The 25,641-nt window shown below is 43.9% G+C and overlaps 1 protein-coding gene across 1 annotated transcript in view; it reads left to right on the forward strand.

Annotated features, from left to right (window-relative positions):
- LOC120910458 (T-box transcription factor TBX1-like) overlaps nucleotides 1-20,801 on the forward strand; it is a 36,839-nt gene extending 16,038 nt beyond the window's left edge. The window contains exons 3-7 of the mRNA XM_040322216.1: nucleotides 465-636; nucleotides 4,000-4,155; nucleotides 6,242-6,309; nucleotides 10,579-10,635; nucleotides 20,167-20,801. Of these exons, the coding sequence (XP_040178150.1) occupies nucleotides 465-636; nucleotides 4,000-4,155; nucleotides 6,242-6,309; nucleotides 10,579-10,635; nucleotides 20,167-20,236 (523 nt within the window). The 3' untranslated portion in view covers nucleotides 20,237-20,801. The remainder of the gene's footprint in view (nucleotides 1-464; nucleotides 637-3,999; nucleotides 4,156-6,241; nucleotides 6,310-10,578; nucleotides 10,636-20,166) is intronic.
- Nucleotides 20,802-25,641: the final 4,840 nt, after the last annotated feature.

Below are 25,641 nucleotides of genomic sequence, written 5' to 3' on the forward strand. Positions count from 1 at the left end.
GAACACAGTGTAAAATAGTGGTTCCTGCTGATGCTGGGGTGGAGCCACATTGAGGAAAGGTAACTTAACCATGCAAATGTGAGAGTGCAGACCTTAAGGCAGATACACAGACCAGGTAAGAGACAGACAGGGCATGAAAGTATTACTGCAGAGTCATGACACTAATACACAGGGTGTGTACAGAGAGACACACTATTTTCATGCAGTTTGATGCGGTGTAGATTTTTTTACTATACTTTTGGGCAGCCTTATCACATAAATGAAAGGTATAAGGCAACTATTATCAGGAGTTTTATGCTAGGGTCTAACTAGGTTTTAAATTGAACTTTGCCCACACAGTGCAAGGAAAAGAGGCCATGCTGTAAATTTTGCCAGCTAGCTTTTTTAAAACAATATCTTAAATTTCCAGGTCTGCATTCTTTTGTAAACCATGTGTGCCTTTCACCTTATTTTTAATTTTCCAGGTATGCATTTCACTCCTCCTCTTGGCTTGTTTCGGGAACTGCAGATCCTGCACCGCCTGGCCGCCTCCACTTTCACCCAGATTCACCTGCGAGAGGTTCTCACTGGATGAGGCAGACTGTCTCCTTTGATCGACTCAAACTGACCAACAATGTACAGGACATGAGAGGACATGTGAGGCCCCTAATTTTATCTGTGACCAGCGGTCCATCGTGGTCTCTCTTTCATCAGAAATTATTTCATAGGAACCTGTCAGGATGGAAATAAGGGAGCTATTGAACTGTATTTTGAGTGTCCATGCTTTATAATTATCAGACTGGTCCTTGCTTTATTAATAAGAAAGCTATTTGCCCAGAACAAGTATGTAAGCTGGGACTTCACTGGCTTCATACTTGTTGAGCGATCAGTGACTGTTTTTAAAAAACTCAGCTTTCAGTCTCTAAAAAGAATCTTAATTTAAGTCTCCTGCAATAGCACTTACTGTATATGGCGCCCCCTTACTTTCAGTATGGGCACTACGCTAAAGTTAGTGGGGAATGGGAGAGTTATTTTGCTCCCATTCATAATTTGTTAAATTTGGGCTGCTGTCATTCCTGAACTGTCCTGTAGGTCAGTCTGCGCTCCAGGGGTGCCGATCCCACCCCTGGGCGACAGTTGGCGCTAGAGGGGTTCTGGCAGAGCCGCTTTTCCCCAGCAGCCAATTAGAGGAGTTTTCCCTCGCGGGGCATGCTGGGGGAGAGTATATCTCTGGCAGCCACCATTTTTGTTGGTTCTTCGCGGGTTCCAGGTTCCAGGTGCGGCACCCACCTTTAGGGTGTGCACATCCAACGGACCCCGGCAATATGGCCTACCAGGCCGGGGTCGCATGCTACGCGGAGCTCCATGTTGCTGAAAGGGGCCCCAGTGACTCGCTGGGTCCCTGGCTCTATTGAAGAGATCCCAATCTATGTGCTGAACGGTGGGGGATCGGCTCAAGGAGAACCTAGAGGCAGGTTATCTGAGGGGCTTGAACGAACCATCGGGGATCTGGTGACCGGGACATTGACAGGTACACTTCAACTGTCACCTGGTGACCCTAATCTAATCTACTGGGAGGATTCGCTCAATCCATTTATCTCATCCAAGTACTAGGCCTGTGGCAGAGGTCTGTTCCTCCCAGCAACCTTAAAGTGGCGCTTTGGCTGTCAGGCTCGTGGCAGGAGTTTGTCCGGAGGCACTTCACCCACTCTGGCTAGAGTGGTGACGAACCGTATCTACTACTACTGAGAGCAGGATTGCTCTTTCTCATATCCAGGCCTGATACTGAAAAGTTCTCTATTGCTTCATCAACCTTTTCTCTCTACCTCATGTTGATGTTGGTCATATTGGGCCGAGAAGAAAGCATTCAGAATACCTTCATTACCTTAATCTACTCATCAACTTCACCCCTAGACAACGGTAAGAGGTAACTTAATATGCCGATCCCAACAACAACCAGTGGCTCCTGAGGGGGTAGCGCTACACTGCATATTCTCCTTTCTAGTGGCCCATGTCTCCCACCATCCATCTGTTCCAGCACTGCAACCTACATAAGATTCTGTAGCATTCGGTTTCTAGCAGTGCCAGATGCCCGTGCCCTCCAATGACCCCCACCTCACTAAAGGATGGGGTCAGAGGATGGTACCACACTCCAGGAAAAGTTGAATGCTGACTGGGTCAAAGATTTAAACCACACTCCCGGATGAGTCAAATGCTGATGGGATCAGAGGATGGAACCACATTCCAGGACTAGTCTAATGCTGATGAGATAAGAGGCTGGAACCACACTCCAGGAAGAGTTTAATTTTACGACAGATGATGGAACCACCCTCCATGAAGTGTTAAATGCTGACTGTGTCAGAGGATGGAACCACACTCCAGGAAGAGTTGAATGCTGATGGGGCCAGAGGATGAAACTACACTCTAGGAAGAGTCAAATGCTGACTGAAACAGAGGATGAAACCACACTCCAGGAAGAGTTGAATGCTGATGGGGCCAGAGGATGAAACTACACTCTAGGAAGAGTCAAATGCTGACTGGAACAGAGGATGAAACCACACTCCAGGATAAGTTGCATGTTAATGGGGTCAGAGAATGGAACCACACTTCGGGAAGAGGCAAATACTGATAGGGCCAGAAGATGGAACTACACTCCAGGAAGAGTGGAATGCTGACCTATCATAGAATGGACCCACGCTCAAGGAAGAGTTGAATTCTGATAAGGCTAGAGGATGGAACTACACTCCAAGAAGAGTCGAACACTGAAGGTGTCAGAGAATGGAATCACATTTCAGGAAAGTCACATGCTGACGAGGATAGAGAATGGAACTACACTCCAGGAAGAGTCAAATGCTGGCTGGGTCCAAGGGTGGAGTTGCACTCCAAGAAGAGTTGAATGCTAACTGTCAAACAATAGAACGCCACCAGAGAGGCAAGTATAATACCTCTTCAACTGCAGAAAACTTGCATTACAATTCTTTCTGAGACTGAGCAGTCTATTTAATAATGTTAATTGGAAACAGGAAGTGGTTATACTGCAAATCTTTTTTTACATGTGTGAAGGCATGCAGATATATTGACTGATAAGTCAGGTTTAAGAGACACAAGTCCATCAGGTTCAACCAATAGAAAAATGAATTAATAAATAAATCAAAACCTGCAAAATATAGGACTCTAATCCCACTGTTTATCCAAAAGAAGGCAAAAAAATATCTTTAGAAAGCATAGTCCAATTTGCTCCAATAGAAATATATTTCTACCTCATGAACATCCTTTGTCATTTGAAATGAGCTTAAAGTGAACAACGTCCTTTGCAAAGTTTATTTTTCTAGCAGGCTTAAAGGAACACTAAAGGTTTGTTTTTTATCAGATCAATTGATTGCTGTAAGCTAGAGCATTTAAATATCACTTACTTTTTCCTTTTGACCTCCAAAATACAGTAATCCAGGTTTGAAAATGCCATTTCCTGTCTCTCCTCTTCTTGCTTTCCACCAGCATCTGAGCCGTTTTGCATGGAGGAAAGCAGAATGTGCTCACCCCCTCCCTATGACTACCGCCCTGCGTGAAGATGCTCTTATCCCTCACAGGCATGGAGGCTAAGCCTAATGGGAACTGTAGTTCCCATTAGGCCGTGATGTAGCAAGAATGAATGCGCACCGCAAACCAGGAAGTCAGTCAGAATAATGATTCAGGAGTGACGGAGGTGAATAAAACAGCTCGATTTCAACAGGTATCAAATTAGTTATAATGCAAAACATTACTTTTTACTTTATCAGCTACTGTCAGACTTTAATTTAAGAGGAAAATATTTTTGTCTTTACAACCCCTTTAAAATAAATAGAAAAATAGCAAATGTTGGAAGGAGAAAGGAGCTGGTACTACTAATTCTATCTTACCTTGAAGTTTGGCTCGTCCTGCAGTCCCCTTTCCTCTGCTACAGTATGCTTATAGTCAACAGGAAGAATTTACAGTAGATCTTTGTAGAGCTATCCTGAAAAATGATTCCTTTTCTTTGTACAGATCATACTAAACTCCATGCACCGCTACCAACCAAGACTTCACATCTTGCTCTCCGATCGCCTACAAGGGGGAGAAGCACGTGCTGAACAGAATTTTATTTCTTTTGTCTTTCCCGAAACCCAGTTCACAGCTGTGACTGCCTATCAGAACCACAGGGTAAGTTGAATAGTAAAAACTCAGATAACATTTAAAAGATGCCAGACCATTGTATATTTGCCACATTTTAAGCCTGCTAGGCATCATAAAAGCCCCGATACTGCTTCTGGACACCACCATCTTGAATAGCACCAACAGAGCTGTCGCTCAAACTACATTCTTATGTTTTTTCACCTTTTGCTCCTCTTCTGACAGCAGTTGGGGCCCTTGAAGATGTTGGCGCACTTACTAAACAACCTGTACACCGTTTTAAAATCTAAGCAGTGGGTTCATTATAACAACTCAAGACTGGGAGTGAGCCAGTCAACAAGTTATGGCTTAATAAAAAAAATAAAAAAAACACTAGCGCTAAAAATGGTAGTATAAATGAAAATAATGAATGATGATTGATTCAAAAGGTTACCAAATATCTCCTAGGAGAGTGTAAATGTGAGAGACCAGAGCCGCAGGAAAAAATCGTACCCGGAAGTACTGATTAACACAGAAAAAAGCACTAAAACCAGCGCTCATGAGAGCTCAGAGAGCCATGAGCGCAAGTTATGGCTTGATGATGACAGAACCAGCTAGGCAGGACAGATTACACGTCATAGTCATTTGGAGCTTTTATGCATTATTAATGCAGGTCATTTTATTGAAGTGGACTTTTTCTTCATTTCTTTCCCTTATTTCGTTTTTTTTCCCCCAGGTTATTTGCAATTTGAGTATATTGCACATTTATACCTCTCATGTATTTCTGTATATTATGACTTACAAACAAAAGATTGTGCGTTTTTATGAGGATTGTGGTTTTGTGAATATGAAGCACTTTAAAGCATAATTTTGATATTATTTGTTTTCTATTCACATATTTTCATATAACCAATTACTTTTTTTAGTGGTGTTGTGCTTCACTCCTTTGTTTTATGTCATCTATGGAAAATTTAGGTTACTGAAGTTCAATGCCGTTTCACAGGCGCATGCAATTTTACAGATTAACATGTTCGTTATGGGCCAGATTCACATCGAAATATGTTACGCTGTGGTGGCGTAACGTATCCCATTTACGTTACACCGCCGCAAGTTTACAGCGTAAGTGCTTGATTCACAAAGCACTTACCTGTAAACTTGCGGCGGCGTAGCATAAATCCGCCCGGCGCAATCCCGCCTAATTCAAATGGGGCGGGGACCATTTAAATTAGGCGCGTTCCCGCGCCGAACGTACTGCGCATGCTCCGTCCCTAAAATTTCCCGATGTGCATTGTGCTAAATGACGTCGCAAGGACGTCATTGGTTTCGACGTTAACGTAAATGGCGTCCAGCGCCATTCACGGACGACTTACGCAAACGACGTGAAATTTAAAAATTTGACGCGGGAACGACGGCCATACTTAACATTGGTTAGGCCACCTAGAGGGCATGCTTAGTTTTACGTGACGTATCTCTACGGAAACGACGTAAATTTAGAGCGACGGGCAAAGCGGACGTTCGTGAATCAGCGTAACAAGTCATTTGCATATTCTACGCCGACTGCAATGGAATCGCCACCTAGCGGCCGGCCTAGAATTGCAGCCTAAGATCCGACGGAGTATCTATGAATCAGGCGCATATATACGACAATCGTATCTCAGAGATACGACGGCGTATCAGGAGATACGACGGCGTATCAGGAGATACGCCGTCGTATCTCTTTTGTGAATCTGGCCCTATGTTTTTACTCTCCCCATAACATCATCTTTTATATTTTACCAACAAATTAGGTAATATATTGAGTTTATGTGCAAAATGTTAATTTCCTAAACCGTTGCACTAATATCTTTTGACTTAAATTTAGAACGACCACTATTTTATTCTTTAGGGTGTCTGCGTTCAAAAAATATATAATAATTGTTTTTTTTACGTAATCCTCAGGCCTAAAAAAAAATTTAAGCGCAAAGTGTACAAAAATGGCTCTGGCAACAAAGCTTTTATAGGATATTTTGCCAATGGAGCTCCCAATGCGAAAATAAGACACCAGTCCTATAAACTATATTTTTTGCAAGTACCAATAATTCTGGCATACAGGAAATTGATAAAGATATATTTTCTTGTTTTCTTATTATCGTCACAGATAACACAGCTAAAGATTGCAAGCAACCCATTTGCTAAGGGTTTCCGGGATGTGGAAGGAGATGAATGGTAAGAACAGCCATTTCACAAAATATCTTGGCTGTGCAGATGTCTGGCTAAATATGCAACTCATACGCCGGGTGCTCCAGGGTATATCAGGGGAGAGTTGGGCTAATTAATCCAAAATTAAAATAAAACAGCCCTGTTATTCCAGACCTGGTCAAGCACGGCTTTAGAGGAGCGTACAATTGTTTTCAATCATTTAATATTGTTAGCTTACAGATCAATACATCAACTGATGTTTTATATCTTTTATTTTATTTTATTTATAACAGAGACAGGGCCCATATGACCCGGCATGGTACAAATTAATATACAGCACAGAACAATAGCACTTTACAAATCTAAGTACATGGCATCATGACCAATGAACGACACGTCTAACCGTAAGACACGATACAATGGGTAACAATGGTACAACTAATCATAGTGTGCCTCTTGCGTCCCTGGCCATTTGCCCAGGTGTCTCGGCTATACTGGGTGTGCATAGTTCGCATGGGAATCTCCTACAAAGAGGAGGGTGTATGTGTGCTAGATTGTAGCAATGCAAGATGCCAGGGCCCGTGAGCTCGGTCCCCACATTTTCTAGATATTTAAAAGAACTCCCAAGCGTGGGAGTAAGAAGTATCAAGAGAGGAGAGGAGAGAGGAAAAAAAAAGAAGTGAGGAGAAGTGAGGAGAAGCATAAGAAGCGGTCAGAGAATGGGGGGGGGGGGCTTGGTCTCCTGCGTATGGAATATCAGTGGAGCACACCTGAAACGCAACACCGCCACCTGTATCTTCGGCCGATAGAGGCTGGGGGGGATCCGCAGAAGAGTGTGTCTTCGTGTATCAACGGGGGGGGTTCCCTCAGTGCCTGCCCCTTAGCCGAAAATATGAAGATATTCCAGAGCTGACAAGTTTTAGTAAATGTTTCTTGCCTATTCTGCGCTGTAAGGACAAGGTCCTCCATGAGTTTTATCTCTTCTACTTTTGCCAGCCAGGAAGCAATGGTTGGTGGAAGTGTGGACTTCCAGTGGAGTGGGATGCAGGCCTTGGATGCATCAAGTAGATGTCTAATCACAGATTTTTTGTACACCTTCTCTGGGACACTAGACACGCGCAGGAGAAAAAATGCAGAATCGTCCGGTATGGTGCGTTCCGTGAACTTCTGGGCCTTCTCTCACACTACGCGCCAGAAGCGGCCCAGGCTGGGGCAGGACCAAAAGATGTGTACTAGTGTCCCCCTATCTGCTTGACAGCGCCAGCAAAGATCAGACATTGCCGTGAAAAATTTGTGTAGGAGTGCGGGGGTTCTGTACCATCTCAACAGTAGTTTGTAATTGGTCTCCTGGATTTTGGCACAGATCGAGGACTTGTGCGTGAACTTGAGGATACGCTGTCGCTTGGCTTTGTTAAAGTGACAGTTCAGCTCCCGCTCCAATTTAAGTAATCCAGGGGGTACAAAGTCTGCCTGTGGAGTGTTTAGAAGAGTGTAGTTCAGTGAGAGTGTGTGCGCTATAGTTCCTGAGGCGTCACATAGTTTTTCCAGCGTTGTGAGAGATCGGTCGTTTGCGCCAGTGGGCGTCAAAGGGTGGAGAAAGTGGGCTAGCTGAAGGGATCTCAAGAAGTCTAAGTGAAATCGGCCCGATGGGTTTAGAAAGTTCCACGATGGTATTCCAGAGCCATCCTGTACTAAAGTGGGAGGCCTGGTGGAGGCCCGCCTCTAAAAGACCATGTCCTGCCTTCCTTGCGTAAATTCGGGGTTTCCCAGTATGGGATAAAAAAGCGAGTTGGGGGAGGATACAGAGGTCTGGGAGATAAGTCGAGCACAAACACGAGTTGTGTTGCCAATCAGTGGGTGACGCCTGAGTTCCGCCGGCAGGGACATGTAACACCAGGGAGATCTGTTAAGGGGGACCATGCTTTGGGCCTGCTCCAATTGTGTCCAGAGTTTGGTCTCTTGATGTCGACACCAATCGATAAGCCTCCCTAGGTGTACTGCCCGATGGTAGGTACGAATGTCCGGTAGTGCAAGTCCGCGGCTTCTTCTTAGCCCATTTAAATTCTATAAATGCGGATTGAACCTGTTAAAAGTAGGTTGTCGGTATATGAATAGGTAAAGAAATTTTGGGAGGATCGTCATTTTAAGGATATTACATCGACCTACCCAGGAATACAGACCCGTGTGCCATTGGTTCAACGGTATATCTTTTTTTTATATATTGACTGTATTATTGTGCTCCAGCTAGGGTTAATATACCTTGTGCTGGCAGCAGACTGGACATACGGACTGCTACTCAACACAGAGCCCAACGGTCTAGATTTCCAGAAGTCTGACACGCCCCCTGCACAGTGCTCCAATCAACAGCACAGCTCCGGGAATGTGAATGATGGAGCATCATGCAGTGGGCGTTTTATGTGTTGACTACTGGTCCAGATTTCTAGTGTGCTGCCAGCACAGAACATTTTTATCTGCACCAAAATACTACTTTAAATAACTAAAAAAAGACTCACACATCTATTACTGCTAATGCAGCTTGACTGCATTTACAAAAAAAAGAAACAAAACAAAGAAAACTATCCAACAACAATAATAGTAAAACAGTTTTGGGACAACTTGATATTATATCTATCATAGTTTTTCTTTTAATAAAACTGATAACAGAGCCCAATGGCAATTGCTCACTTTTGTGATTTAAATTGAATATCGATCCCTATCAGCTAAAAAGGAAGGGGGGGGGGGGGTCTAATGTATATGACTCATTTAGCTGTGTGTATTCCTAATAGTAGATTACATTGCAGATTATTGACAGTATAGAAATAGAATGGTTATATAAAGTGTGACGGTATTAGAATATCCCCGTCAAGCATTCCCTTCTTCCCATAAAAGCAAATCACCCCAATATTCCACGAGGAGGAATATTCCTGGGATCACCCAATAAGCCACACATGAGTCAGAGCTTACTGCTGGAACAAGAGAGCTTTAATGGTATAACACACAGCTTATATGTCATTACAAAACTGTTACAATGACAATCTCCGCCCCCCCTCACAGTGGGGGCTTCCATACAGATTATAGGCAGACACTTCGGAGCCGACCCTGTAAACACATTTCTTTAGATAATGACATCAGTGAAGGTAATTACTAGTTGTAACAGAATACGTTATCTAGACAGCTTGGCCCCGCATATAGAAGAGGTAATTACCACAATGAAGCAATCAGAATAATTAACATGAGCCCCTTCTAATCATAGTAAACAGTAAACACAGGGCTTCTTCACACAACACAATAGATCAATTACCCTTTAACATAGGGCTGGCTGGGGGAGGGACATTAACATTTCAACAGCCTGTAACACATGAATCCTTTTTACCTCTAACACACACAGCATAACGAGCAGGGAGAATTTAAACTGAAGCATATCCTTCACATAAAGGTGGATAACTTACTCCAGAAACAAACAGATGGCCCCTGCCCCCACCTATAACTGGCATTCTCAGCAAGGAGCACATGGAAGGGCAACTCATGAAAGACAAAACCAGAGAAAATGCCCAGCTCAACTCACCAACCAGTCTGCTTACCAACCAAATTAACATGTCGAACAGTATGTGTTAAAAACGGGTTTAGTTAGCACACATTTGCAAATGCATGGATAAGCTGCAAGGCCCCTTTATAGCACCCTGTATTACCTGCAGTCCTAACCCTTGTACATTTTTGAGAGTCTCCACGGGGGAGTAGGGCCATCTTTAATATTGATTGGACCCTGGGCAAACATTTTCTTGGGAACTCCTGAATTCACTTAACTATTTTCGGGCTCAAGGGGAAGCTGCTTTGGGCCCCACAACAATGACTTGGCCTGGGGCAGCCGTCCCTTTTGCCCTGTGCTAAAGACGGCCCTGGGTGGGAGCACATGCATTCTAATGGATAGATAAGGGGCAGGTGGGCCTGGAGGTAGCCCAATCCTCCTTAAAGGCACAGGGGGCACATTGGACACCCAGCACAATGGAAGCAAAGGTGCCCAGTGTGTCCCATCACCAATATTACATCAGTAATAAACAAAAGACCACTGCCCCCACCTATAACTGGCCTACACAGAAAAGCGCACATGGAAGGGCAACGCATGAAAGACTTACTCCAGCCTTTGGCTATAAGCAGAAAATATGAAATACTCAAGAGCAATCATTAATATTCATGCAACGTTAAAAAATAAAGTATTCAAAAAAACGTTGTTATATGTTCTTAACATAGTAAATTATACTTTACAAAAACACTATTGTTATATTTTGTCTTTCCTAGGTTGCTATCCCATATTCCTACACCAGTCAAAATGCAGGCAAGGGACTCACCCAAGAGGTAAATATATTGCATATACGTATTGTGACAGGAAGTCAGGCAAATCTGTGGGTGTTGTCACAGACGGGATTTCTGCCTTGTTTAGACAATACACCAATTGTTATTAGGCGTCGGCTGCAGAAGCAGCCAGAAAAGGCGTTGAAAAATTTCAGCTGTTCAGAATGAGGCAATTAAGACCTCTATAAGTAATCCAGAGGATTATCACTGAATTGCTGCATCCTGAGGCTTTGTGAGTAAGGAGAGCAGTGTACTGAAAGTCTTCTGAGGAGGTGAGGAGAGGATTGATTTTTCTGTGTGATAAAAATCAAAAGACTATTGTTTTTCTGCTGTATGACCAGCAGTGTCTGCCCAGCACTAGGCTGTGCCAGACTCCATAGATAGGTTCCTGTGTGGTGAAGATATACGCCCCAAGTGGCCAGGGTTTATTTTATGTTTGATTTTGTTTATGCTGTTTGGATGCTTGCACTTGTTTCCAGTAAGATGGAAGAATAAACCAAAATCTTTGTTTTCAACCGTTTTCGACTGCCTGTCTGTATAAATTCAGTGTGTGGTGAACCCATCCAAGGGGTCACACACCCCGCTACCGAGCTAACCCTTTATAGTATATAGTAAAGTAAAGCAGCGCTAAATATTGTAACCAATATTGGAATAATATAAAGTGCTAATATATATTGCAAATGCAGATAAATAAATCTTATCTCAAAAGTGCAATCAGATAACATCAAAAAATTGTCCAATAGGAATATAAGAAATGTGCATCAAAAGTCACAATGAGTATAAGGGGGGAAAGGGAAGGGAAAAGTGTTCAAGTGCAAATCAGCAGGATAAAATATGATGATAGCCTGTAGATAACCTTCCACAATCCACACCCAGTGTGTTCTAGCCTCTCACCTCAAGGGTAGACCCCAATGGGTCTAGTCATGCATCAAGATGTTGGATCCCGGTGAGGTGTGCCGTCTTTCTCTTCGATGAAAATATCCCAGCAGGGCAAGGAACCACTGCAGCCTCAAGGGATAGATGGATATTTTGCCATGTGATCGAAGCTCCACAATTTTATTCCAATATTGTCTCTAGATACAAAGTATTATAAACAGGAAAGAAGAGCCTCCATAGTGTAGTAATTGGTTAAAAATTTTTAGGTTTATTGTTGAAAATAAACAACATAACAGTTTAAAATGGCAAGAGCCAGCAGCATGCAAAAAAAAAACATGTCAAACAAAAGGACTTCCAGTCACGGCTGAACGAGAAGTGACGTCACTCAGCTTCTCCCGATGCGTTGCGTCACAATGTGACTTTTTCAAGGGTATAAGGACTTGTGGTTATATTACACTGTGCTTTGGCTGATTTGTGACTGTTTCAATAATTTTTATTCAAAATTCAAAAAAGATAAGTTTAGTTCACAATTTATATGCACCAAGATTAAGTGTATCTAAAGTAAAATGTTTTTTGCCTTGTTAACCATAGAGTGGTGAGAGGTAAGAACCCTGGCAGGTTTTTATTTTAGAGACTACAGACAGGGTTAGAGACTGCTAACTAACTACAGTTAGCTTTGGGCCAAATCCAAAGTGGCAGAGAAAACAGCGATGTCTAGCTGCTGGAGCCTGAGGGCTGCACAGTATCCTCCAGTAACTCCATAGACTGGAAGTATTCTATTTCAGTGGCGGCTGATGCTCAAAATTTTTAGAAGGGCGCAAACAAATGAAAAAAAAAAGACAATTGCAGCCTCACTGTGCCCATCAAAGGCAGCCACTGTGCCCATCAAAGGCAGCCACTGTGCCCATCAAAGGCAGCCACTGTGCCCATCAAAGGCAGCCACTGTGCCCATCAAATGCAGCCACTGTGCCATACCATCAATTGTCGCCACTGTGCCATCAATTGTCACCACTGTGCCATCAATTGTCACCACTGTGCCATGCCAAATGCAGCCACTGTGCCATCAAACGCAGCCACTGTGCCATGCCATCAATTGTCCCCACTGTGCCCACATCAATTGTCCCCACTGTGCCCACATCAATTGTCCCCACTGTGCCCACATCAATTGTCGCCACTTTGCCCACATCAATTGTCGCCACTATGCCCACATCAATTGTCGCCACTGTGCCCACATCAATTGTCCCCACTGTGCCCACATCAATTGTCCCCACTGTGCCCACATCAATTGTCCCCACTGTGCCCACATCAATTGTCCCCACATCAATTGTTCCCCACTGTGCCCGGCGCTGCAAAACAAATTTTTAAAAGCCTTAAAGGGCCCGTTTTTTTTTTATGACTACAGGAGGGGGGGGGGGGCGGCGTCCGGGCGCCCCCTATGGACGGGCCGCCACTGTTCTTATTTGAATATGCATGCCCTCAGATACCGCCAAAAACAGAAATGGAACCCAATAATTGCACGAAAAATAAGAAAATAAATAAAAAGTAGTTTACATTATTATATATAAAGGCTGGAGCCTTATTTTCTTCTGTCCTAGTTTTATTTCCCCATTGTAGTCTGGGACTAATTGTAGTGAATAGGGATTGGCACTGGTTAAAATGTGCCACCAGCATAGGAATAAAGAGGCCCAAGCATTGGGAAGCCTCAGGTACACAGGTGGGTTGTGTTTTAATTATTTTCTGTATGCTGCCCATTTTTTTGCTTACAGATTTAGGTGGGGGTTTTTTGTCTTCTTTTTTTATGGAATTCCATGGTACTTAGTCAATCCGCCGTGGAAAAAAAAAGTGCACAGAGATACAGCAAATGGTCCATCCTCCAGGAAAGGCCTCAATCCCTGAATCCCCTGGAGCCTCAAGGCACCAACAGGGGCAAGGTATACTTTGGTCTACCTGGGCCAAAGCCAGGTGGACCTCGCTCTTTAGAGACCGGCAAAATCCGGTCCTTCAAGTACTTGGTGGAGGGCTCTCTAAGACAGACCCCTGGGTTGGGAAGGGGAAAAAGACCTGAAGGCCACAGAACCTCTTTCTGACATCGTGGCAGACCCCGATATACTGTATCCATCTCTGTGTGAAAAAAAACAAACAAACCACACATGCAGTGCTAGTGCCTGTGGTAATCAAAAGTGTAAGGCCCTGTACACACGGGCGGATATCCGATGAAAACGGTCCGCCGGACCGTTTCCATCGGATATGTCCGCTGGCGGATTTTGATCTGATGGCTGTACACACCATCAGATCAAAATCCCCACGGAAAACATCCGCGGTGACGTGGCCGCGCCGTCGCCGCGACGATGACGCAGCGACGTGCGCGACCCTGGAAGGTAAATACTTCCACGCATGCGTGGAATCATTTCGACGCATGCGAGGGATGGGGATCGGACGGACTTATCCGGTGAGTCTGTTCAGACGACCGGATAAGTCCGAAGGACAGGTTTCCAGCGGATAGATTTCTTAGCATGCTAAGAAATTTTTATCCGCTGGAAAACCGTCGGCTGGACAAATGTCCGCTTGAAAATGTCCGCTAGGCCCTACACACGACTGGATCTATCTGCTGGAACTTATCCGCGGATAAATCCCAGTGGACAGATCCGGTCGTGTGTACGGGGGCCTAAAATGAACAAAAAGTGGCAAGCGCAGATACACAAGGCAGACCCTATGGCATTGGTCTAGCCACAGGGCCTGCCCCAAATTTTCTGGCACCCCTGGACACCACTCCTAGGGGGCACATCATCAGGAGCTCCTTGCACCTTCCAGCCCCTGGCCAGACAAATGCAACCCCATTCCTACCAGAAAAGCTTTTGCACTTAAGTAGAGTCCTGCCTTCAACCAGGGACAAGCCTGTTTCACCAGGCCAGATTAAATCCGGTAGGAAAAGTATAGGAACAGGATCCCTCCCACCATACCCCTTATTACTTAGGGAAAATAGTAACCGGAGCCCCCACTCAACAAGAGCCACTGTCTGTCTTCCTCCCAAAAACTAATAAGACCAGATACTACACTTGATCACTTGATCTTAGCCAAAAGACCTAGAAGTGATTTATATTGTGCTTTAGATCAGACAAGAAATGTGAAGATGTGGGATGGAGGATTTGACAGGTTTTTATTCCTGTCTGTGTCCCCATTAGGGAGATTTACTCTCCCTATTTGTCTGGGCAATTGTCATTAAGGAAAACCGGAGTTAGACTTACCGGTAACTCTGTTTCCAGGAGTCTTCCAGGACAGCCCTTGAGAGAGGGAGCTCCTCCCTGGACAGGAAACACATTGCTTCCAGCTCTTTAAAAGGCGGTCCCTCAGACACCTGGTCAGTTTTATCCAAGAACTGAAGGACGGAGCTGAAATACAGTTAAATCGTACATGCAATTCATTTTATACATACAAAAGGGTGGGAACGTGCTGTCCTGGAAGACCCCTGGAAACAGAGTTACCGGTAAGTCCAACTCCGGTTTTCCCCCAGTCGTCTTCCAGGACAGCCCCTGAGAGGATGAGCAAGTACTCACCAAATTTTTTAGGGGGGACCACTCTTTGGAGGACTTTCTTCCCAAAAGCTTGATCCTAATCACCTAAGACTTCCAATCGATAGTGTTGAATGAACATAGACATGCTTGACCATGTGGCGGCTTTGCATATCTGCTCTGGGGTAGCGCCAGCTCTTTCTGCCCAGGACGTGGCTAACGCCCTTGTAGAGTGTGCATTCAAACCTTGTGGAGGGTACAAGTGCAAAGTTTTGTACCCTTTTGTGATGGCCATCTTAATCCACCTGGCTATTGTTCCTTTGGAAGCCTGTTACATAGTTACATAGTTAGTCAGGTTGAAAAAAATCACAAGTCCATCCAGTTCAACCACAAAAAATAAACAAACAAAATAAAAAACACAGTACAATCCCATACACCCAACTCCATACCCACAGTTTATCCAGAGGAAGGCAAAAAACCCCAGCAGAGCATGATCCAATTTGCTACAGCAGGGGAAAAAATTCCTTCCTGATCCCCCGAGAGGCAATCAGATTTACCCTGGATCAACTTTACCTACAAAACTTAGTACTCAGTTATATTCTGTACATTTAGGAAAGTATCCAGGCCTTTCTTAAAGTAATCTACTGAGCTGGTCAGAACCACCTCTGGAGGGAGTCTGTTCCACATTTTCACAGCTCTCCGTATTTGAGAGGTGAAATCTCTTTTCCTCTAGACGTAAAGAGTGCCCCCTTGTCCTCAGTGTTGACCGTAAAGTGAATAACTCAACACCAAGTCCACTGTATGGACCTCTTATATATTTGTACATGTTGATCATATCCCCCCTAATTCTCCTCTTCTCAAGAGTGAATAAATTCAGTTCCTCTAATCTTTCCTCATAGCTGAGCTCCTCCATGCCTCTTATCAGTTTGGTTGCCCTTCTCTGCACTTTCTCCAGTTCTCCGATATCCTTTTTGAGAACTGGTGCCCAAAACTGAACTGCATATTCCAGATGAGGTCTTACTAATGATTTGTACTGTTTACCTTTTTGGTTTCCTGAGAAGAGCATAAACAGGGCCTCTGATGTTCTGAAACTTTTAGTTGCTTCCAGATAGCTTTTAAAACATCTCCTTACGTCTAGTCAATGTAGTAGTTCTTCCTTGTTGTTTGATGGCTTACTACAGAAGGAAGGTAGTATTATGTTCTGACATCAGTGAAAAGCAAGGGGAAAGGGAATAGCCGCTCCAGGTGGGAACCCAGATGAAGATCCACCGTTGCAGACAACTTTAGGTGCAGGCAATGCACTTAGCAAAGCAGGAACAAAAATTGTCTCTAGACAGCCGCACTCTGAACAAATTGTAGCCTTTATTAAAAGAAGGACAGCACTACAAGTCACAGCAAAGTAAAATAAAACCCAACTGTTGACGCGTTTCGCACTGAATCTAGTGCTTAGTTTTTCTGTGAAAAGCAGAAGCAACTTTTGGGATGAATGATTGGTCGGTCTTTAGAATGACTCTATCCTCCAATATTTGCATATAGGGCTCTCTAATTGACAGAGCTTAACCACTTTCCGACCGCCGCATGTAGATATACGTCGGCAGAATGGGACGTACAGGCACATGGGCGTACCTGTACGTCCCTGCCTAGACGTGGGTCGATCGGGGACCCCCTCCGCTACATGCGGCGGTCGGATTCCCGCGGGGAGCGATCCGGGACGACGGCGCGGCTATTCGTTTATAGCCGCTCCGTCGCGATCACTCCCCGGAGCTGAAGAACGGGGAGAGCCGTATGTAAACACGGCTTCCCCGTGCTTCACTGTGGCGGCTGCATCGATCGAGTGATCCCTTTTATAGGGAGACTCGATCGATGACGTCAGTCCTACAGCCACACCCCCCTACAGTTGTAAACACACACTAGGTGAACCCTAACTCCTACAGCGCCCCCTGTGGTTAACTCCCAAACTGCAACTGTCATTTTCACAATAAACAATGCAATTTAAATGCATTTTTTGGTCCCAAAAATGTGTCAAAATTGTCCGAAGTGTCCGCCATAATGTCGCAGTCACGAAAAAAATCACTGATCGCCGCCATTAGTAGTAAAAAAATAAATAATAATAAAACTATCCCCTATTTTGTAAACGCTATAAATTTGCGCAAACCAATCGATAAACTTATTGCGATTTTTTTTTACCAAAAATAGGTAGAAGAATACGTATCGGCCTAAACTGAGGAAAAAAAAACATTTATATATGTTTTTGGGGGATATTTATTATAGCAAAAAGTAAAAAATATTGCATTTTTTTTCAAAATTGTCGCTCTATTTTTGTTTATAGTGCAAAAAATAAAAACCGCAGAGGTGATCAAATACCACCAAAAGAAAGCTCTATTTGTGGGGAAAAAAGGACGCCAATTTTGTTTGGGAGCCACGTCGCACGACCGCGCAATTGTCTGTTAAAGCGACGCAGTGCCGAATTGTAAAAACCCCTTGGGTCATTTAGCAGCATATTGGTCCGGTCCTTAAGTGGTTAAAGTTCACTGACTCTGTGAGCAGAGTTTCTCTCAGCTTCTGGAAGAATCTTCCAGAATATGGAGCTGGGAGGGTCAATATGAATATTTATCATGCCCTAGCCAATCCCTGGAAAGGAGTGCCGAGAAGGTGGCTGGGGAGCTAATAAATGGTCTAGAGCCATAGAGATTGTGTAGCCGATTTTGAGGCCTCAGCAGTAGCAGTGCTGAGGGCTTAAAGCGATCTCTTGTAAGGAGCTGGCTGTGGGACTTCACCATTGGGTTTGGGCCTGTAGAAGAATTGCCTTCCTCACTGGGCCCTCCCCAGAGGAAGCTGGAAGGAGACTTGTGAGTAAAAACCCTAAATGGTGATCCCTGGTGACTGCGTGCTCTTGGGATGTAAGTGCCAGAGATAGCTGTGGGCTGAGTCAGCTTTCATAGGGTCATAGGGTCTCAGTATACTGGCTATCCTCAGTAGAATCCATATATAGGAGCAGTATTATCCTGTGCAGCATTTTCCTCTCCTGTTAAAGTTATTTAACCACTTAAGACCCGGACCTTTATGCAGGTAAAGGACCTGGCCAGTTTTTGCGATTCGGCACTGCGTCGCTTTAACTGACAATTGCGCGGTCGTGCGATGTGGCTCCCAAACAAAATTGGCGTCCTTTTTTTCCCACAAATAGAGCTTTCTTTTGGTGGTATTTAATCACCTCTGCGGTTTTTATTTTTTGCACTATAAACAAAAATAGAGCGACAATTTAAAAAAAAAAACAATATTTTTTACTTTTTGCTATAATAAATATCCCCAAAAAAGATATAAAAAAACATTTTTTTTCCTCAGTTTAGGCCGATACGTATTCTTCTACCTATTTTTGGTAAAAAAAATCGCAATAAGCGTTTATCGATTGGTTTGCGCAAAATTTATAGCGTTTACAAAATAGGAGATAGTTTTATTGCATTTTTATTAATATTTTTTTTTTTTTTACTACTAATGGCGGCGATCAGCAATTTTTTTGGCAGGCACATCGGACAATTTTGACACCTTTTTGGGACCATTGTCATTTTCACAGCAAAAAAATGCTATACAAATGCATTGTTTACTGTGAAAATGACAATTTCAGTTTGGGAGTTAACCACTAGGGAGCGCTGAAGGGTTTAAGTGTGACCTCCATATGTGTTTCTAACTGTAGGGGGGCGGGGCTGGACGTGTGACATCATTGATCGTGTTTCCCTATAACGGGGAACACACGATCAATGACACTGCCACAATGAAGAACAGGGAAGGTGTGTTTACACACACCACTCCCCATTCTTCAGCTCCGGAGGACCGATCGCGGGACACAGGCGGCGATCGGGTCCCGCGGTCGCGGAGCCTCGGACAGGGTCGCGTGCACGTGACCCCACGGCTGGGCTTAAAGGGCCACGTACAGGTACGTGGATGTGCCCAGCCGTGCCATTCTGCCGACATATATTGGCGTGAAGGGGTCCTTAAGTGGTTAAGTAATACATATCAAAAAGACATCCCCTAGACCAGGAGTTTTCATCTTGGGTTCAGTGGAAGCCTAGGGTTCCTCCAGAGGTTGCTAGGGGTTCCTTGAGCAATGAGCAATTTCTGCCTCTCTCAGAAAAGTGCCCACTGACACCATTGACCTTTTTAGCTATCTGTAACGACCACAAGTCTGAAGAGCATTGTGAGTGATGGGCAGCCTCTATACTATTTGGGGACAGTTGTTACCAGTAGCCTCTGTTGGCAGGCCTGGATTTCCCACAAGGCCACCAAGGCCAGGCCTTGGGGCGGCAGGATGCAGAGGGGCGGCAGTGGCATGGAATCCCCCGACGGCTAGTTAAGGGCGGTAAGTTGCTTTCTGGAATCCGCTCGCTCGTTAACAAGTGATTTTGGTGATGTCGCCGCAATCTTTTGTAAAATGTGTGCTGCCGTCCTCCCCCCCCCCCCCCCCCACATACCTCTCTCTACTGGCTCTGTCTTTGGGACTCTGTCCTCCCCCAGGCCACCGAGTTTGTCTCCTGTGACTGTCCCTGCTGCCGATGTACACAGTGAGAGGGGTGAGCTGTGCTCTTCCCATCTCAGCTGTGACAGGAGTTCTAGCACAGTGCTAGGACTCCTGTTTTGGAGGTGACAGGGTCAATAAAGAGAACCTGTCACCTCCAATTGCTATCACACAGGGAATTGCTTTCTCCTGTGTGATAGCAATTAAGCTAAGTGAACAAAAATTGATAAAAAAAAATTAAAAATAAGAAATAATAATTAAATTATAAAAATACAAAATTAATTAAAAAGTGAAGAATAAGAAAAATAATATTAAAATAAATAAGAAAATTATACAAAAATAAAAAAAGTAAACGACAAGCTACAAAATAAAAAAAAGTGATAAAAAAAAAAAAAAAGAAACAAAAAATATTTGAACTAACCAGTTGCCATTCTCGGTTGATTTGGGGGGGGGGGGGGTGGTTCGGTTGGAAGGGAGGGGGTGCATTGCGGAACCTGGCCTTGGGGCAGCAGGGAGAGCAAGTCTGGCCCTGCCTGTGGGGGTGGTGCTACATGCATATACATTTTTCTGTGCTTTCCTTGTCTCTCTTTCTTTACAGGTTTGTTTGATATGTCTAATTTCCATGTTTCCCTATTACAGTTGGCATAATGCCGAATCCCACCACTCCTTCTGTTCAGAAGCACATCACATGCAGCCAACTGCACAATGAGCCCCTTTTATGTGTTCACCATGGCTGTGCCTCTTCAATCGGACTCAGCAATCACCAAGGAATGGAAAAGCTACTAATCTGCAATTATGTAAAAATGCCACTTATACTGTACATGTCTGATAGGAACGCCAACTGATTATTTAATTTCTTACCCAGAGTGTAGCATGTACCCTGGCCTGTAAAGTCTGTTCATCTAAAATGTTTGTCTTAGTTTTTGGACAGAGTGAGAAAGGGAGAGAAACTTGGTCAGGTTTTTACTGCTATCTGGAGCTCCTTTATAGAGATTTATCCTCACTTCCTGTTCTGCCGACAAAGTTTTACAAGACAGGAAGTGAGGGGATCTTTCCACCAGTAACATAGGCAGAAGTAAAATGCATATTACCATACCTCCCAACATTTTGAGATGGGAATGAGGGACACCTACTAACAAACGCAGGGCTGCTGAGAGAAATCGCGGGGCCCGGCGTACAGACTACCTGACACCCCCCTAAGAAACTTTTAAAGCTGTATTTCGCTAAAAATACAATAAAATCATTATTAGCAGACACAAATTCAATGTAAATCACAGAATTCCTGCTAAATCTAAAAGATTATACTGAGTTAATAAATACAAATTAAAGGGACACTAAAGGCAAAATTGTTTTTGTTTAAAAATAACAAACATGTTATACTTACCTCCGCTGTGCAGTTCGTTTTGCACAGAGTGGCCCCGATCCGTGTCTTCTGGGGTCCCTCGGCGGCTGTCTCTACTCCTCCTCGCAAAAGCTTTCCACGTTCATGCGAGCTCCCTCGCATGGTGGAAAGCTCTTGCGAGCGCGCTCCCGTGATACAGCGGCGGCCATAGCCGCCGACTGTATCACTCGGCCCTGCCCCCCGACGCGCCGCATCATCCGCTTTGATTGACAGCAGCGCCAGCCAATGGCTGCGCTGCTATCAATCCGCCCAGCCTAGCCAATCAACGGCCAGGCTGGGAAACGAATAGCAAGACGAGAACGCACACGGGACTTTAGAGTGGAGAGGTAAGTAAAACGGGGGCTCAGGGGGGGGGGGGGGGGGGCGGTGCTATAAGATGTTTTTTTACCTTAATGCATAGGATGCATTAAGGTAAAAAAACGTTTTCCTTTACAACCCCTTTAAGATGAGATGAAAAAAATATACAAGCTGGGCAGTTGGAGAGACAGGGAAGATGAGGAGGGAGGAACTGCGGGGAGATAAACAAAGTAACAAAGGTAACAATCTTACCTAGCAGAGCTAACCTGGGAGGGGGGCTTACAGGGAGAAGGATTAGTGAGGGACGACTGTCTTTCTCAGCAGATAAAAGCTGGCAGCAGGGAGAGGGGGAGAGACCAGCTTTCAGCTGCTGGAGGAAGGGATCTGTAATTGTTGTCCATCACTAATCCCCCTCCTCGTGTGGGCCCCCTGTGTGCTTGGGCCCCCTACAAGAGGACTGGTGGTCCTCCAAATCAGCAACCCTGAACAAACGTATGTAGGCATAGGATACACCCCCTGTCACACCCCCTTAAATTATAATTAATCCAAAAAAAGATTAAATAAATCTACAAGGGTCTTTTTTTTACCACTATTATTCCTTTATATTGGCTTATAAAATGTACAAATGCAGACATTTTGAAACTGAATGAAAGGTTTAGCATTGGAAAACACTTTTTGAAAGATAAACAATTTTTTTATAGAACTGTATGAATCAGACCAAAATGAGGGACAATTAAGGGGGACAGAGGAACATTGCTCCAAATCAGGGACAGTCCCTCAAAATCAGGGACAGATGATAGCTATGATATTACAGAAAGAAAAGGTTGGATTCCCAGTAAGATTTTTAATTTTTGTCTGTGTTCCTGTTGCAGATTTCCTATCACTTCCTGACCAAGAAATGTGGATAGCAGGACAGGAAGTAAGGGGTCATCTCTGTAACAGAGCCATTGATAGCAGCAAAAACCAGACATGGGTTCTAATCCTTTCTCTTTCTTTTGAAAAGCCGGGAAAAAAATGGCTTGACAGTCACTTTAAGGTGTATTTCCACTTTTGTGGTCAAATTGGGATAACACCTACTTTATATTTGTTACATGTTTTATGCACATAACATAACTTAAAGGTAATATTAAAGACTAAATGTTTTTTTTTTTTTTATTAAAATAAAAAAGATGTTATACTTACCTGCTATGTGCAATGATATTGTACAGATCGGTCCATTACCTCCTCTTTGGTGGTTCTCCCACTGGCACCATCCACTCCTTTTCCCTCCGGGTGCCCCCCTTAGCAAGCTGTGTGCTATGGGGGCACCTGTGGGGGCGTGCTCCCGATCCAGGCTGTGTACATTCATAAAGCATGTCTGTAAGAACCAAGGATCAGCTGAAAACCTCCATGAGGAACGAATGGTTGAAGATAGCACCACGGATCCAAACCCAATCACTTTCCAGCAATATTACCACCATATAATAGGGAAGAAAGAGGAATATCTCCTCTGATGCCTCTTCCAGCAACGTCTCCTCTCTACTTCCTCCCAACTCAACTCTCACCCAGAACTTCCTGCCCACCCGCTGCCCCCTGGGCAAACAAAGGAAGCTGTAGTGCAGCAGGCCGCTCGGGATGCCCGGCAGTCAGAAGACCATGGGCCAACTACATTTGTATAGGCCAGGGGTCTCCAAACATTCTAAACAAAGGGCCGGTTTATTGTCCTTCAGACTCTTGAAAAGAGTGAACATTTTCCTGGCATCAGTGGGAGTAAACATCTGTTATTGGGAGAGGAATAGTGCCTCATTGCTGGAATCATAGGTAGGAATAGTGCCCCATTAGTGGTGTCAGTGGGAGAAATGGTGGTCCACTGTCGGTGTCAGATGGCAGAATAGTATCTCGTATCATTGGGAGGGATAGTGCTCCAAGGGCCGGATAAAGGCAAGCAAAGGGCCACATCCGACCCTCGGGCTGCAGTTTGGAGACCACTGGTATAGGCTGTCCCCCCATGATTGCAGCCCTGAGCATAGTCAGAAAATATCTACTAAATCTGAGATGCGCTACGCTGGCATAAAGATGCGCCGATCTACGAGAATCTGGGCCTACATTTTTAGCGCTTACACATTTTGAATGATTATTGCGCAATCATGGAGCACTATAAGTAATTTGACAAATCCAAATTGTAGCCTCAAAACAACCAACAAGGAGATAGTATGTGACCAGACAAAACTACGAGGCTTGTACACTAATGCTAGAAAGTCTGGCTAACAAAATGGGAGAACTGGAGCTGCTGATGTACAAGGAGGATTTTGATTTTGTGGATTTTGATTTTGTGGGAATTTCAGAGACTTGGTCTAACAGCTCTCATGATTGGCTGGCAACCATTCAGGGCTATTCCCTATATAGCAGAGATAGGAAGGGTAAAAAAGGGGGAGGCGTATACCTATAAATCAAAAATGATGTGCAAGTGAATGTGTGGGACGACCTCACTAAAGGAGCAAGGGAGGAGGTGGAATTCCTATGGGTAGAGCTTTAAAGGGAGAAAACCAAAGAGAGAGTAATACTGGTAGTATGCTATAGGCCCCCTAACCAGAGGGAGGAGGGGAGGCAAACTTCCTATTACATTTCGGAATGGCAGCAAGGTTTAAAAGTGTCACTTTAATTGGGGATTTTAATTATCCAGATTTAGACTGGGCAAAAAGAACCGTGCATTCGTCCAAGGCTCGTAATTTTTTAAATATCTTGCAGGACAATTTCATTGGTCAGATGGTAAATGCACCAACAAGAAACAATGCGTTACTAGACCTACTATATTACTAACAATACAGACTTGATCGCCAATGTGGAAATACAGGCAATTTAGGAAGCAGCGACCACAGGTCAATTAGTTTCAGTATAAATGACAAAATTAGGAAGCACAAGGGTAATACAAAGACACTGAATTTCAAAAGAGCAAACTTCCCTAAACTGTGCTCTTTGCTAGAAGATTTTTAAATGGGATAAAATCCTAGGAACAAAGAACACAAGGAAAATTGGGAGTGCTTCAAGAGCATATTAAATAAAGGTATTGATCAGTGTATTCAGTGCATTCTAATGGGAAATAATAAAAATCCTGGGTGGCTCAACTCCAATGTAAAAGTGCATATAAAAGCAAAGAAAAAGGCCTTAAAAAAATACAAGGCTGAGGGGTCATTGTCAGCATTCCAGCTTTACAAAGAATGCAATAAGAAATGTAAGGGTGCAATCAGGGCGGCTAAGATAGATTGGAGGTAAACCACCTGGCCTTCAGGAGAAAGATCAAGACCCATCTCTTCTGAGGGCCCAGGGAATGGATACCAAGCGCCCAGAGGCGATTCAGTTTGCATGTGTTGCGGTATATACATTTCTAACTCATTTACTCAGAACATGAAAGGCACATAGTGGAGGAGAGTAAAAAAAATCCCAAGAAATTCTTTAAGTATATAAATAGCAAGAAAGCAAGGCCCCACCAGGGAAGATGAAGGGAATTTTGCTGCAAAAGACAGAGAGATGGCGAAGGTTTTAAATATATTCTTTTCCTCGGTCTTCACAAGAGAAACGGGGGGATAGAGTAACCAAGACTATTCTGAATCGGCTGCAAAGGCTATGAATGTGGTTTTCAGTAGCACATGGCGCTCATTGCCCTGAAGAGATTATCCATACCAAATCACCTTTCAGATAGCTTACTCGGTCACAACTCACATGAAAGAAGATCTGGCGATGTTTATTCGCTGTTTGATCCGTGAAATGTAAAGTTACAACAGGTAAAAGAACGATTCTTCCATGCAGGTTTAGAAGATGCAACAGGTCACATATAAAGTACAGCATAAAATGGCTGATACAGAGAAGAGGGGTAGGAGAAAACTCAGCAGCATGCAAACTACGGAGTGGCACAAGAGACAAACTTAAGATGGACATTAAAGAGACAGTATATTATAATAAAACATTATCATGTAACATGACAAAGACAGTAATGTTAATCTTCATAACACATCACAGGAAGCACCCTCACGGCTAATAGAGGACAGAATTAGATATAACTTGAATAACTTAACATAAATAAGTCACCGGGACCAGATGGCTTGCACCCGAGGGTCCTTAAGGAACACAGTCAATTGATAGCCAGACCATTGTTCTGAATTTTTATGGCCAGTTTACTGATTGGAATGGTACCAGCTGATTAGAGAAAAAATGTAGCACCAATATTTAAAAAAGGGGAGAAATGTATCCATAGGAACTACAGGCCAGTTAGCCTAACATCAATAGTATGCAAACCTTTGGAGGGGGTGATAAGGGACTATATTCAAGATTTCAGTAATAAAAATGGTATCATTAGCAGTAATCAGCATGGACTCATGAAGAATCGTTCTTGCCAGACCAATCTATTAACCTTCTATGAAGAAGTGAGCTGCCATCTA

Source organism: Rana temporaria, chromosome 8 (genome assembly GCF_905171775.1).
Source record: "Rana temporaria chromosome 8, aRanTem1.1, whole genome shotgun sequence".
NCBI lineage: Eukaryota > Metazoa > Chordata > Amphibia > Anura > Ranidae > Rana > Rana temporaria.